This window comes from Colobus angolensis, unplaced genomic scaffold (genome assembly GCF_000951035.1).
Source record: "Colobus angolensis palliatus isolate OR3802 unplaced genomic scaffold, Cang.pa_1.0 Scaffold322, whole genome shotgun sequence".
NCBI classification, from domain to species: domain Eukaryota; kingdom Metazoa; phylum Chordata; class Mammalia; order Primates; family Cercopithecidae; genus Colobus; species Colobus angolensis.
The window spans coordinates 1,861,066-1,877,544 of record NW_012116511.1 but is presented as its reverse complement, the minus strand read 5'-3'; the positions used below and the strand labels follow the sequence as shown (position 1 = coordinate 1,877,544).

Sequence of the window (16,479 nt, the reverse complement as noted above, 5' to 3'; positions counted from 1 at the left end):
ATTAAAGAATAATTTAGTGTTTGCTATCAAAGGCACACACTGCCCTAAAAAGCATGGTGAAACATCTTATTATCATTATCAAGTATCTTTCAAGATCTTATAGGTGAAAAAGAGCAAATTGCTTGCTTACGTCCTGGGAACATCTGCCCAAAATACATCTTCACTAGAGGTGAAATGGAACTTTTAAAACAATGATGAACTTGGACTCAGTGGGAAAAGAACCTTCCTATTTTTCATAATTCCTAATAAAATTGTAATTGTTACTAATGCTGTTTTTAGCCTATGAATTGCAGTTGAAAGTCTCTGATCTGAATCACATGTGCAAACCTTGAATAAGTGTATCTGTTATTGATTTTATCAGTTATACATTCCAAAAGTTTAGTAGCTTAAAACAACAAGGACATACACTCTCATGATTCTGAAGGTTGGCAATTTGGGCTGAGCTCAGTTGGACAGATCTTCCACTGTCATGCCTAGGGGCTCCCAGATGGCGTCAAGCCCAAGTTGGGGCCTCAACTGCCTTTTCCTCTCTCACGTTGCCTCCCTTCCTCAAGGAGGCTAACCTGGGATTGTTCTGAAGGCAGCAGGGGTCCAAGACTGTGAAAGCAGAAACTGCAAAATTCAGTATGCTCCTCTGCCACTTTCTGTCAGTCAGAGTATGCTGCAAAGCCAACCCAGATTCAAGGGGAAGGGAAGTAGACTTCACCTCTTAATGGGAGGTGCAGCAAAGAAGTATTAACAATAACTTTTTTTTTTTTCTTTTTTTTGAGATGGAGTCTCACTCTACCACCCAGGCTGGAGTGCAGTGGCATGATCTAGGCTCACTGCAGCCGGATTCAAGTGATACTCCTCCCTCAGCCTCCCGAGTAGCTGGGACTACAGGCACATGCCACCATGCCTGGCTAATTTTTGTATTTTTAGTAGAGACGGGGTTTCACCATGTTGGCCAGGCTGGTCTCAAACTTCTGAACTCAAGTAATCTATCTGCCTGTGTCAAACCTCCCAAATCCTGCTTGGATTACAGGCCTGAGCCACCACACCCAGCCAATAGTAACCATTTTTAATTCTCCCCAGAAATGAGCATCGCTTGATCTGTCAGTGATGGTGTTGTTTCTTTCCTCCTAAAGTTTTGTGCTGATTTTCTTCCCCTCCATCTCTCCATTACAACATCCCTTTCCTGAGTCAAAACTGAATTCCTTCAGGCAGGCATCTGAATAGTCATTCTTATTGATCGGACAATCTCTGCCTCTGCAATCACAAGATAGTTCTCTTTCTCTCTCTAAACCATAGTTTTTAATATATTATCCTGTTCCTCACACATCTGTGAGGTTTTCTATTGTTCTCACATTCAGAAGTTTTCTGTTCGCCCAACCCCAACCTCGTCCCTTTTCCTTCTTCCCCACTCTCTTCTCTCCTGACATTCTACCTCCCTGATCTCACCATTTCACGTTTGGGCACATGCCATGCTCAAACATTAACCCCTGCCATTCTCTTTGTCCAAAATGTTTTGATGCCCTTCCTTCACAAAAATATTAGCCCACAAATATTTATTGAATGTTAACTGTGTAAAACACCCTTTCCTAGGCACCATAACCAAGGTGTTTAAGGTCCCTTCTTTAATGAGGGAGAAAGAGAATATATAAATAAATAAAGTAATAAGGTAGCTCAAACAGGTATGAGTGTTAAGAAAGCAAAGGAAATGCAGTAGTGACTGGCACAGGGTACGGGGCAGGCGGTGGTGGGGAGTTTCAGGTAACAGTAATTTTAGAATCATCAGGGACCTTCCCTCTGAGAAAGTGACAATTGAACTCTTGACCTGAACACCCAGGAACCAGGTGAGAGAAGACCAAGGGAAAAGAATTCTAGGTAGAGAAGACAGGAAGCAAAAGGACCTCTTCCAAATCCTTGCTCCCTTGAAGATTGAGCATCCCTGTAATTTATCACCTGGTTCAGTGGTTTTACCCTTTGGCTACATGGTTTTTCAAATACTGGAATATTTAAAAAATACAGTGCTCACGCCTGTAATCCCAGCACGCTGGGAAGCTGAGGTGGGAGGATCACTTGAGGCCAGGAATCTGACACCAGCCAGGGCAACACAGCAAGACCCCATCTCTACATAAAAAAAAAAAATAGCTGGATGTGGTGGCATATGCCTGTAGTCCCAGTCACTCGGGAGGCTGAGGCAGGAGGATCACCTGAGCCCAGGACTTTGAGGCTGCAGTGAGTCATGATCATACCACTGTACTCCAGCATGGGTAGCAGAGCAAGACCCTGTCTCAGAAAAAAAAATAAAAATAGAAATACTGAAGCTTAGACCTTACCACAGACCCATCAAATCACATTCTGTGGTGGTGAGGAGAGAAAGAGCCCAGGCATCTGTATTTTATAAATCCTTATGGGATTCCAATGGGCAGCCAAAGTGAGAACCACTGATCCACACCAATGTTTGTCACATTCTAATGTGCAGAGATAACGTGGGACCTTTCTAAAGTGCAGATTCTAATTTCCTAGATCTAGAGTAGAGCCCGATTATACATTTCTAATAAGCTTCCAGGTGGTGCCAAAACTGCTGGTCTGATTGCTACTCACAGTGTGGTTCACAGACCAGCAGTATCAGTATCACATTCTCAATCAGAGACTAAGAGAAACCAGGTGATCAAATCACCTCCTGATTCAGAAACACTGGGGGGGTGTGACCCAGCCCTCTGGGATTTCCGAAAGTCCTACAGGTGTTGAGGCCCACTAAAGCTTGAGAATCAGACCGCGGATCTTGGTGTTTAGACACAGTCAATTTGGCACTTAATTGAGTTCTATGTTGTGTTTTCTGTACCTGTTTAATATAGACAGGTCTGTTGAAGGTTGCATTGAACGGGGCTACGAAGCCAAAACAATCTTTTCGTTTTACTTGGTTTCCATGCAGTGCAAATTCTGTTTCATTCTGGCTAGGAGAAGAGTAAGAGATACAGCCCTAGTTCCAGACTTCTGCTCTTGCCTTCAAAGCGTCTGTGTTCACTCAGCTTGTGAAGCATCAGGAGCTTGCAAAGCCCCTGCAGGTGACACTCTGCAGTTGCAGGTGTCACCTGCAAGGAGCTGATTTATTAAAAGCCCTGCCAGGGCAGTTTAATCCCTGTGAAGTGACATTGTAACTCACCTCTAGCTGCTGTCCTATCAAAAAATCACCCTCCGTCCTCTTTCTCTTTGTTTACAAGCACCAGTTAATGGTTTTCTCTCCATTAAACAGCTCAGGGGACTGCTATTTAGAGAACTAATTGAATTCTTGCCAAGTTTGGGCATGATCCAGAGCTATACCAATTCTCAGTATTTTCCATGCTATGTATTTTCCCCTATTTTAACATGTATATAGCATTGATACCTCTATCTGCAGAATGTAAGAAATTATAACTGTACACATGAGAGTGTATTATCAATGCGGCAGTTCCTGCTCCTTGGCATGAAGAAACACCTCATTACTCTGCAATGCAAAACTAAAAATATGCATGTTTTTTAAATCTGCCAAAAGAATCAATATATGTTAATTTTGGAAATTATACTACTATTTATGAGATCTATTCCATAATGAAGAGTCAGTAATCCATTTGTCTCTCTACCAATTCTACCACCAATCCTGGCCCCTACCACCAAATTTGAATAGTACCTCTTTGACGGCCAAAATATTATAGTGATTGCATTAGTCCATTCTTGTTATAAAGAAATGCCTGAGACTGGGTAATTTGTAAAGAAAAGAGGTTTAATTGGCTCATGGTTCCATCAGGCTGTACAGGAAGCATGGCTGGGGTGGCTTCAGGGAACTTTCACTCATGGCAGAAGGCAAAGCTGGAGCAGGCATCTTCACACAGCCAGAGCAGGAGGACGTGGGGACTGGAGGTGGCACACACTTTTAAATAACCAGGACTCATGAGAACTCTGTCATGAGAACAGCACTAGGGGACTGGTACTAAGCCATGAAAACCACTCCAGTGATTCAATACCTCCCACTAGGCCCCATATCCAGTACTGGGGATTACATTCCAACATGAGATTTGGATGGGGACACAGATCCAAACCGTGTCTGGTAGAATAGTAGCATTCTTGGCCACTTAAAGAATACAGTTTTTCTGGCCTTTAGCAATTATTTCTCTATAAGACCGAAAGAGGTTAATCATCAAAGCAGGGATTTGGGACTGCATCTAATCGTGGGCGGTCATAGACTGAAGAGATAAAGAGGAAGAGTTGACAAATAAGTCAATAAATATTATCATAAGAAAAAACACTCATTACAGAAATAAAAGTTATTTTTCTTTTGAGTTGGTTTTTTTTTTTTTTTTTGAGATGGAGACTCAGTCTGTCGCCCAGGCTGGAGTGCAGTGGCATGATCTTGGCTCACTGCAAGCTCCACCTCCTGGGTTCATGCCATTCTCCTGCCTCAGCCTTCCGAGTAGCTGAGACTACAGGCACCCGCCACCACACTCGGCTAATTTTTGTGTGTTTGGTAGAGACAGGGTCTCACCATGTTGGTCAGGCTGGTCTTGAACTCCTGACCTCAGGTGATCCACCCGCCTCGGCCTCTCAAAGTGCTGGGATTACAGGTGTGAGCCACCACTCCCGGCCTTCTTTAGACTTTTCTTTTTTTTTTTTTAATTATTCTACTCAGTAGATACCAAGCCAAAAATTTATATACTTTTTGAATGTGTAATACATAAAGCATGTGGATGTCAAATTACTATGATTTTCTCCAGTGCAATCTAATGTAACACCGCACATTTAGACTCTGGAGCACGTTTTATTCCCTGTGGAAAGGTTCCTTTAGATTGCTCGTGTAGGGATTTAGGGGGTATTTTTAATGTTATATTCGATGCTTTAAAGGAAATCTTCAATGCTTGTGCAATACACTTTTTCTTCCCAAATATGTTTGCTTCTCCTCTTTGGTCCCTCAGTTTATATTATCGCCTTTATTTCAGGTTCTGGGTGACATGCATATCTGTTCTTTTGTTGTTGTTCTTATCTTTTTTCAACCGTCATCCATTCGAAAACATTAATATTCTGAGATGAGTAGCTTCATCTTCCATGGAATTATTCTTGGACCATAAAATATTTCATAGCTGAATTCTTTGAACATCTGCCTGGGATGTTTAGCAGAAGTAACTACTCTTTGTCGCTTCTCTTTCACAGTTTGTGGAGATGAGTGCACCGGCCTTCTTCTCGGTGACTTGGCTCGCCTGGAGCAGATGGTCATGAGCATCAACCTCACTGGTCCGCTGCCTGCGCCATATAAAATGCTGTATGGTATTGAAAATACAATTCAGGAGCTAAAGGTAGGTTGGTGCAGTCACAAGCAAGGGCCAGGGACAAGGTGACAGAAGCTTCACAAGTGGTATTGGCTATAATTGGTAAATGTTCTTCCCATAGCCCCAAATCAAGGGATGTAGCTGTTAGGGAAATCCAGAGACTTTCTTAACCAGTGTTTTTCAAACTCAAGAACTATAATATACAGATTTCTATTAAGGGAAAAGAGTCTCATGTACTCCCCAGTGTCTGGCCTAAATCAGTTTTATTATGTCACTTAAAGATGTGCAAACATAAAATCAGGTATGAACTCTTTATACTTATAGCTCTATAAAATTAAAACAAATTAATCCTTACGAAACCAATAAAATTCAAATTAAAAAACATTAATATAAAGTAACATGATTTTGGCTGAATGGAAATCGCTGCTTGCAACAAAAATAGGATATTGAGTATTTCTACACAGTTCTTCCACCAGAGGTGATGTGGTAATTCAGTTCTCCTACCTTACCACATTTGAACGAGAGAGCCCCCTGCAAAGGGTCCTGAAATGACACGTGGGCATCACTTGACAAGTTTATGTGACTTACGTGCTCAGTCTGCCATCGGATCAAACATGCAAGCAAATGTAGACACTGAGATCTAGTGGCCATATTCAACTCTCAGGTGCCTAGCCTGGGATCCAGAAATGCTTACGTTAATATTTAAGGTTATCGTCAAAATGAAAACACATAATTAGAATCTTGTACTAGAGAACTAGAACTAGGAGAACTTTAAAAGTTCTTCAACAAGCACCAGTTTGATAAGCACTGTTCTAAATTGTGATTAAAGCTTTTGGCAGTTAATGGGGTCAAAGAAAATATTAAGGAAATTGGGGTTGTTTCGTCTGATGAAAAAAAGATGAAAGGTGTCAACTTACTCTCAATTATCAGATATTTATTGAGAAATTATAGAATGCCTCAGCATTGCACTTGGTTCCCTGGGGATTTCGTGACTCTTTTAATATCTTCACTACCCTTAGGCAATGTAGATTCTATGTGCTTTAAAAATAATCATTAATCAATAATCAAGCAATTAGCAAAAATACATAATGACCATGTGTTTTACAAACATTCAAAGTACATTAGAGTACAGTGATTGGAGATATCAGTAAGATTCAGAGTAACCAGGGAAGGTACCATTACTGAGAGTATAATTGCAGTTGGAATTTGAAGCGGAGACACGATTTTAATAGAGAAGTATTGGTTGCTCTAGAGGAAGGCATCTAAGATTTCTTCACTAGGTGTTGGTAGATATTCTTTCAGGAAATATATTCTTTAATTCTGATGGTAACCTTCAAGGTAAGTATTATTATGCCTATTTTCCAGAAGAAGAAATCAATAATGATGATAACAAGAATAACTAACATTTATTGACAAGCTAGCAATTGACTGAAGTCCTACATGCATTACCATACATAGCTTTTACAGAAACTCCAAGAAATAGGAAAGAAGTTGTCATGGGCTGAATATTTACATCTCCCCAATCTTATATGTTGAAGGTCTGTCGTAGTCCATTGGAGCTGCTATGACAAATACCATAAACTGATTAGCTTATAAACAATAGAAATATATTTCTCACAGTTCTGAGGCTGGGAAGTCCAAGATCAAGGTACCAGCAGGTTCAATGTCTAGTGAAGGCCTGTTCCTCATAGAGGGTGACTTCTTGTTATGACCCCACATTTAATTCATTTAATATCTGGATACTGAGGAAAAGGATGGCTAGCTCTCTGGGTTCTCTTCAATAAGGGCCCTAATCCCAATCATGAAGACTGCATTCTCATGACTTAATCACTTCCCAAAAGCTCCACCTCCTAATATCATCATCCTGGGGACTAGGATATCAACACATGAATATTGGAAGGACACAAACATTCTGACCACAGCAAGCCCTAGCGCCCAGTGTAATGGTATTTGGAGATCCCTCTGCCGTGTGAGGACACAGGGAGAAGGCAGCTGTGCTTAACACAGCCATATGAGCAGAGGCAGTGGTGTGAATTAGGCCTGTCTGGCAGATATTAAAAGTCAGACCTGCTAGTGAAAGATAAAGCTGGAGACTTCAGTGAGGCAGGGTGATATAATGGACAACCTTGAAAGCCAGGCAGAAGAACCTGAGTGTACCTTGTGGTCCCGGTATTCAGAGAAGTGAAAAGTTTTAATAAAAAGAATGCTGATCAGTTATTTTCCTTGTATATGGAAGGAATACAGAAAAATAAACTAGAAAAGCAAACATCTTAGTTGAACATAAAACATTTTAAAACTAATATCTAAGCAACGGATGATGAATTAAAGAGGGTCCTATAGAAGAGGCTCCAATCTGTAAACATCATCTAAGCCAAGGGTTTCAGTGACCCATCCACTTCTGGCTGAATATTGATCCAGATGACCTGGATTATCCTTAAATTCCAGTCTTTCTTGATTCTTTATTTTGTTCTTCTTCCATCATTCACTTGACATTTGTATACTGAGGATCACCTTTTGATATTATAAAAACTTAAGTTATTTCACCTCTTTGCTCAATTCCTTTAACTATGTCAGTGCTCCCCAGGCTTCAGCCAAAGACCATCAAGGACACACATGTGATGGAACAAAGGGGGATTTATTAACTTGTTGCAACAAGGGACACTGAACACCATGGAGGAATTGTGGGCTGTCTCAATAAGAAGGTGTAGGAATAACTTCCAGTATTTGAGGTTGTGCTAGATAACTTAAGGTTAGCACTCAGCTGGGTGCTATTCGGAAGTGGGAGTAATTCTGTGAGTATTTTGTGAATTCCATCTAGAGGGAAGGAAGAAGTATTTTGTGAATTCCATCTAGAGGGAAGGAAGAACAGAGAGAGGATAAAGCTATGATTAATAAGGAGGCAGTGGTCATTCATATTAGCCAGGAAATGGGAGATTGGGGTAGTTTTGTGGTCTGCACAAAACCCGCTACGGTTTTGTCTGCGCTTAGACATTGCAGGGTAGTCTCTTTTTTTGTGTTTCATTAATCACTGGCTCCAAGTGACCTGGTCTAATGTTAGTGTCCTGCGAGATTATTTATGTTCCATAGGAAAAAAATATGGCCCCGCTGTCAGGCCAGTTCCTAGCAACACGGAGGGCAGGCCAGTTAGTTACTGCCTAGCCGGGTCCCTACGTCAAGGCCTGCCATTCTCTTTTTTACCTGTGATCTGTGTCTCTGTTAATTGGAATGGAAGCCTTAAATGGGCCAGGTAGGGAGTTAATCTTAACTCTACCCCTTACTGACTGTGTGATCTCGTGCACATTTTTAATCCTTTTCAAGACAGTTTGCTCTTTCATGAAATGGAATAACACCCCCCATCGAGCTGTTGTGAGAATTAAATGAAAAAACAAAACAAAACAAAAAAGCCTGGCACTTAGTAATTTCTCAATAAGTCACTGCAATTTTTATTTTTATTTTTTTTTGAGACGGAGTCTCGCTCTGTCGCCCAGGCTGGAGTGCAGTGGGGAGATTTCGGCTCACCACAAGCTCCGCCTCCCGTATTCACGCCATTCTCCTGCGTCAGCCTCCCGAGTAGCTGGGACTACAGGCGCCCGCCACAAAGCTCGGGTAATTTTTTTTTTTTTGTATTTTTAATAGAGATGGGGTTTCACTGTGTTAGCCAGGTTGGTCTCGATTTCCTGACCTCGTGATCTGCCCGCCTCGGCCTCCCAAGTGCTGGGATTACAGGAGTGAGCCACCGCGCCCGGCCTGCAATTTTTATTATTTGCCTGATTATTTGGCATGACACTCAATGTGTAAGTGCACAGTTGACATAGTTCCCTTCTCTTTTCTTTGCAGGTGAGAAGGCTAAGTTCCTTATACATATACAAAAATGTGTTCTGTTAAACACTGATCACTGCAAGGCCATTTACTAAAATGTTTATGGGATGGAATCTTTTTCAGCACCTGCTCTCACCTCAGCAGGCCCCAGAGAGGCTTATTCAGCTGGCAGAGGGCGATCTGAATACACTCGTGACCGAAATGAACGAGCTGCTGACCAGGGTAAGTTGGCAACATTATGAATCTCCTGAAAGCAGATAGATTATGTCAATGAAGGAAAATTACTTCGAAGTTCTGAAATGCAAATCACCTTCTTCCTAATTCCCAATTTGGTATATAAAATAGATGCATTCTGACTTGCTAGTTCTGCTTCAAATCAAATCATAGAAATCAGTAGCACACAGAAAAGTTTGGGATACCTTGAAATTGTCAAGAACATTGGCTAAAAAGTCCAGAATGACAGTGTGTTTTGAGAACTTTATTCAGTAGCATCTATGGTAGTTTTCATCTGTTCTGATTTCCAAAAGCACTATCTTTGATTGTGTAAAGAGAAAGAAAAACAAATGAAAATACTTGTGGTCTCTTTCATCTCATCGTGGGATTTTTGCATTTGTATAGAAATACAGTGTAAATCAGTCTTTCTACACAAAAGAGGAAATCTTCTCTATTGTGAGACTCCAAAGCACTTAAGACACTTTTTAAAGTCAGAATGTAAAGTCCATGTTGCATTTAGCAGACTTTTTAAGGAATTGGAAATTTTAAATTTTCAAAACTGCGATGGCATTAAAAACTTTTTGCTGTTAAGAGAATGAAGAAAACAACATAAAGCCCGCCATCTTGTGGCCAGAAGTATGCATGAAGCGAGAAACGGGGCTGCAAAGTAGGGATTTAATTTGATTATCTAAGAGCTTTAAGTGATAAAGAATATTGGAGCTAGAAGGTTCCTGGGGATTATCTAGTCCATTTTGTATTTTAAAGAAGAGCTGCCTCGGGCCATGACAGTGAAACGAATTAACAATGGCCATACAATTTGCTAAACCCAGGGACCTAAGCAGGACCCAGTCTCAAGACTCCCACTGGCCCAGTACTTTTTCTACATAGCCTGCTGTCGGTTTAGGAAAATTTCCACAGGGAAATCAAATAGGCTTCTGAGCACATAATGCTAAACAATGGCCCTGATGTTACAACAGCATACAAAACACTTTTTCAGAATCTCATAGCAACAATATAAAATGTACAGATACAACATGGAGTTTCTTGCCAAATGTATGTAGACATTAGATTAAATTGAGTGCATTTATCTCATATTAATTTAATATGTAATAATTCATATTTGTTATGTGACTACTAATAAATAAGAATTTTCTAACAGGTCATGGCAGAATAAATCAATTTAACAAGCACACATAAATGTTCATAACATGCAAAGCCTAAGTTAAGTGTTGGCAGATGAAAAATATGAATGAGGCTCAATCTGTCTTCAAAGAACTTTCGGGTGTGTGTGTATGTGTGTGTGTGTGTATACATCAGTGTTTAGGTGTATGGAGGACAATATTAGACAATTGCATGCAAGTATACAATAAAACATGAAATAAAATAAAGTCAGAAGAAATTCTTGAGAAATATGTAGTAATAGAACAATTTCATCTGGTTAGGGTTAATTAGAAAAAAATCCATGTAATAAGTGGCATTTCATTCATTCATTAACTAATACTTATTGAGGGTTTCCCATGTTCTAGGAATTATGACAGATACTGAGGATAGAGGTGTGAGCAAAACTGTGCAGTCCTTGCCCTTATTGGCTTAGTATAGTCTGATGATCTGACCTTGGAGACACAAGAAGTATTTCATTAAGAGTGTCAGATCTTTATTATGTCTCAGTCTATACTCTACTCTTTCCAGCAGATTCTCTCACACTGTTTTTTAAACAGACTTTATTTTTTAGAACAGTTTAAAGTTCACAAAAAAAATTGAGCGTGAAGTTCAGAGAGTTCTCATATCTACTCCCTGCCCCCACAGTCTTCCCCACTGTCTACCTCCCCCACCAGAATGGTACATTTGTTACAGTCAATAAACCTAAGTTGACACCTCCTCATCACCCCAAATCCATAATTTACATTAGGGTTCACTCTTGGTGTTATACATTCTATGGGTTTGGACAAATACGTTATAACATGTCCACCATTGTAGTATAATATAGAAAAGTCATACTGCCTGAAAAATCCTCTATGCTTCACCTATTCATACCTCCCTCCTCCTTGACCCCTGGCAACCATTCATATTTTTACTACCTCCATAGTTTTGCCTTTTTTGGAATATATAGCTGGAAGCATGCAGTGTGGTGCTTTTTCATGTTGGCTTCTTTCCCTTGGTAACATACACCTAAGGTTTCTCCATATTTTTTCATGGCTTTTTAGCTCATTTCTTTGTAGTGTTGAATAATATTTCATTGTCTAGACATCTCACTGTTTATGTATTCATTCCCCTACTGAAGGACATCTTGGTTGCTTCCAAATTCTGGCAGCATGAATCAAGTTGCGGTCAACATCTTTGTGCACACTTTTGTGTGGATACAGGTTTTCAACCTATTTGGGTGAATATAAAGGAGCATGATTGCTGGATGGTATGGTAAGAGTATATTTAGTTTTGAAAGAAATTGCCAAACTGTATTCCAAATGGTCTTTACTATTTTGCATTTCCACCAGCAATAAATGAGAGTTTCTGTTGCTCCACATCCTCACCAGCATTTGGTGTTTTAGTGTTTGGATTTTGTCATTGTAGTAAGTATGTATGGTATCTCATTCTTGTTTTAGTTTGCAATTCCTTAATGACATATGATGTCAAGCATCTTTTCATATGCTTATTTGCCATCTGTATATCTTCTTTGGTAAGGTGTCTATTTAGGGTCTTTTTCTGTTTTTTTCATTGGGTTCTTTTCTTGTTGAATTCAGAGTTTTTTGTATATTTTGGTTAGTAGTCCTTTATCAGGTATGTCTTTTGCCATTATTTTCTTCCCCTCTGTGGCTTGTCTTGTTCTCTTGAGAAGTGTCTTTCACAGAGCAGAAGTTTTCTACTGTAAAGAAGTCCAGCTTGTCAATTAGGTTTCTCCCAGTTGAGCCTTTGGTGTTGTATCTGAAAAGTCATTGCCATCCCCGGTCATCTAGATTTTCTCCTATACTGTCTTCTAGGAGTGTTACAGTTTTGCATTTTACACTTGGTCTATAATCCATTTTTAGTTAATTCCAATACTATTGTAAAATAAACTTTTTACTTTACAATAGTTTTAGATTTCAGAAAACTTGCAAAGAGAGTACCAAGAGCCTTCACATACTCCATTCCCAGTCTCCCCCATTGTTAACATCTTACATTAGCATGGTACATGTGTCATAACTAATGAGCTAATAATATTGATATATTACCATTAACCCAAGACTATATTCATATTTTTTCAGTGTTTACTGAATTTTTTTTTACTGTTTCAGCATCCCATGCAGGATACTACGTTACATTTAGCCATCCTGTCTTCTTAGGTTCCTCTAGACTGCGGCAACACTGTCAAAAATACTGTAACAGTGTTTTTGAAACAGTGTTTTTGATGACTTTGACAGTTTGGATAGGTTCCTGTATTTGGTAAGCTGTCCCTCACTTGGGGTTTGTCTCGTATTTTTCTCATGATTAGAATGGAAGTATGAGTTTTTGTGGGAAAAACTTCAGAGGTAAAGTACCATTTTCATCACATCAAGAACCCATGTGACCAATATGACTTATTACTGTGGATATTGACCCTGATCCCCTGGCTAAGGTAGTGTTTGCCAGATTTTTCCACTGTAAAGTTACTCTTTTACGCCCTTTTCATACTCTAATACTATTTTTATCTGCCCATTCTTCAGATTCAGTAACATAAAAGGCATAGAAATAGGACTACTGAAAGCAAGATCACTTTGATGGGTTGAGAAGGGGGAGGAAATGTAAATACTCATTAATTACTTTTTTCCTACTATATTTGTAATTAGAAATATATCTTCCATGCAGACCATAAATACTCAAGTCAATATGACAAATTCTCTCTTTCCCTGTGGTCAAGTTGCATAATAATCAAAAGGTGATTTAATACAGATGGAATTATAATTAGAGAGTTAGATGGTTTCATTATCCAAAATCAGACTAAATCCGCTAATGCCTCTATCTCAGAGTCATGAATGATCCTGCACTTGCGACCAGGGTATGAGAAATGCGGTGGCCACAACTTCCAATTACCCATGACTACATTAGAGAAGACAGTGCCGTAGACTAGGACTGCACATTGGAAATAGCAGAGCCCTATCTCACACCCATAGGTTGTGATGCAATTGGTCTGGGGTACAGTCAGACCACTGGGATATTCAAGAATTCCCCAGATTATACTGATAAAGACTTACTGTGATCCTGTAGTTACCTAATAGCTAAGACTCCCTTGCCTCTGGAAAATGCCTTCATTGGTACTGCCAATCTTTTTTCTTTTTCTTTTTTTTTTTTTAAACAGAGTTTCACTCTTGTCCAGGCTGGAGTACAATGGTGTGAACTCGGCTCACATCAACCTCCACCTCCTAGGTTCAAGCAATTCTCCTGCTTCAGCCTCCCAAGTAGTTGGGACTACAGGCACCGGCCACCATGCCCAGCTAATTTTTATATTTTTATTTATTTATTTATTTATTTATTTATTTATTTATTTTTAGTAGAGACGGGGTTTCATCATGTTAGCCAGGCAGGTCTCAAACTCCTGACCTCAGGTGATCCACCCGTCTCGACCGCCCAAAGTGCTAGGATTACAGACGTGAGCCACTGTGCCCGGCAGTACTGCCAATCTTTGTTCTGCTCCTTTTTCTCTGCTTGGTTGGCTCATCAGTCACTTGATACAGTCTTTAGATTTGTTAAGAGCCCATGGCAAGGTTGATCTTGCATGACTGCTGTAGGAGTTGCCCTCTCTTCTTCAAGGGCTTTTATATTTTATACTCATAGTTTTTAAATGGAGAAATCAAATTCCCTAATATCCCTGGGTAAAGAAGATATTATTCCTCCCAAGAACTCACATTTAAAATGTATTTTGATGTATTTTAATTAATGTATAAAGTAAAAAATTTACATAATCATATATCTCTTTCAATGCATTTTGATTTATTGCCATTTTGTTTTACTCATTGGAAGAACCCAAGTTCCTCACATACGAGAATCATGCTTAACATATTCAAACTGCCCTACAATATGTGTGGAATATTAGGATGCTTTTTGATGATGACTCTACTTACCTCTGTAGCTATTGTCCTCAGCTCCTTTCTTTTCTCAAAGCCAAAATTTTTGAAAGACTTGGAGACAAGTCTGTATTTATTTCTCACTCCACTGCTGCCTGGATTTTCACTGCAGCCCACTACTGAAACTGTTTTTATAAGATAACCAGTGACGATCTGGTAACTAAATCCACTGGATACTTATTAATTTTACTTGAAATCTCTGCAGCAATTGCCAGCTTTGATCTTTCCTTCCTTCTTAGCATACTCTCCTCTCTCTGTTTTCCTCCTAATTCTCCAACCTTTCATTCTAAGGCTCTTCCTCTCATCATCACTTGAAAGTTGGTGTTCCTTGGGGACTAGACCTCAGTCCGTGTTTCCCCTCACTCTATAACTCTTCCTTTGATCTCCAGTTGCCATGTGTAAGCTGTCAACTCATAAATCTATATTTTCAAGGCTGACTTCATTCTCATGCTTTGGCCCTGTGTGCCTTACTATGGATTGTGGATTGAACATCTCAAACTAAACTCATCATTTCCTCTTAAAGCTCATTCTTTCTCCTATTTAGACCATCTCACTGTTTTATTCTCCAGTATATGCCCAGTCTCCCAAACCGAAATTAACAGGTTACTCTTCATTCTACTCCCTCTTTCACCCTTCATCAAATTCGGTTTCCTTCTATGGTGGCTCTTTGTAAGCCTTATCCAACTCTAACCAGTTATTATTTGTATGGCAGAGTGAACATTCTAAATTACAGATCCTGTCATGTCATGTCGTCCTCTTCCTTAAATTGTACTACGGCTTTCCACCGTTTTTCAGGGTGACATACAGTGCTCTCCCACCATGATCTAATCTTGCTTCTCTCTCATCTCTCCCGACCACTCATGGTCTGGTCATCTGGACCCCCGTGGATTGAGCACGTAAGCCAGAAACCTATGAATTTTCTTTGGTGCCTCTTTCTTCCTCATGATGCTCCTGCTTATCCAACTCATTACTACACACTGGGCTTCCACTTGTGTGTATGGCATTCATCTCTACTACAACACTCTCATCCAATCTCATATTGTCTAGTTTGGGATTACCACATTTGTTTTTTAGCTGGTCTCTCTGCTTTTACTCTTGTTCTCCTCCAAATCTGTTGTCTGTAATGTAGCCAGAATGAACGTTTGCTATTCCAAATGTGAATATGTCGTCGCGGTGCTTACAAATTCTTCCCCTGACTTACCTTAGGCTCTTAGGATAAAGATCAAAATTCTCCCCTTGGTCATATCTGCCACCACTTGTGTCCCTGGCCATCTGCACTCCAGCCATACTGTCCCCCAGCCACTTTGTCCCACCACAAAGCATTTCTACACATTTCTCTACTTTGCCTTAAAGGTAATCTACCTCTCCCCACATTTTGTTAATTTCTGTTAACTCCAATTTACTTTTCAAATCTCAGCTTGTGAAAGCCTTCTGTGCCGTCGCAGGGGTTCTGAGATTCTTCCCGTGTTTATCTTATACCAGTATTATTTCCTCCAGTTTGCAATTATAAATTTATGTACATGATCATTTGACAAATAACTCTCTAGTCCACCAGACTATAGACTCCAAATGGGCAAGAAGGCTTTTGGTTTCTTATCAGAATATCACCAATATTATGCACATAATAGATATTGAGTCAATATTTGTTTAATTAATTGTGAATAATTTTAAAAGCATTTGAACAACAAGATTAAATGTAGACAAGCCCAAAATAAACACTGATTTTGCATGCTTTAAAATGCATTAAAATCAGGCATATATTTGTAATTATATTAATGAATATTTTGTTTTCATTGATAAACACCTCTTAAATGTTTATATTCAGTAAGAGGAGAATGCTGTGTAGTAGACTGAGCTGTATAAAATATTAAAATTTAGCTTCACTTATATTGTATCTTATTGCCTATTTAATATCAAATTTAATGAAAATGAAGCATTTCCAAAAGGATGAAACTAGTTTTTAAATTATTTAAGTGCCAATATTATAAGTTTATAATATTTTATTTATAGTTTTTAAAAGATTTCAACTGCTAACAGTGTTTTTTATTTCTCCTTTTATATTTTTAAAAAATATATATATATAATAT

The 16,479-nt window shown here is 39.3% G+C and overlaps 1 protein-coding gene across 1 annotated transcript in view; it reads left to right on the top strand.

Moving 5' to 3' along the window:
* The window catches only part of LAMA2 (laminin, alpha 2), a 613,484-nt gene that overhangs the window by 458,159 nt on the left and 138,846 nt on the right, over positions 1-16,479 (top strand). Inside the window, exons 35-36 of the mRNA XM_011951660.1 lie at positions 5,170-5,312; positions 9,228-9,326. Of these exons, the coding sequence (XP_011807050.1) occupies positions 5,170-5,312; positions 9,228-9,326 (242 nt within the window). The remainder of the gene's footprint in view (positions 1-5,169; positions 5,313-9,227; positions 9,327-16,479) is intronic.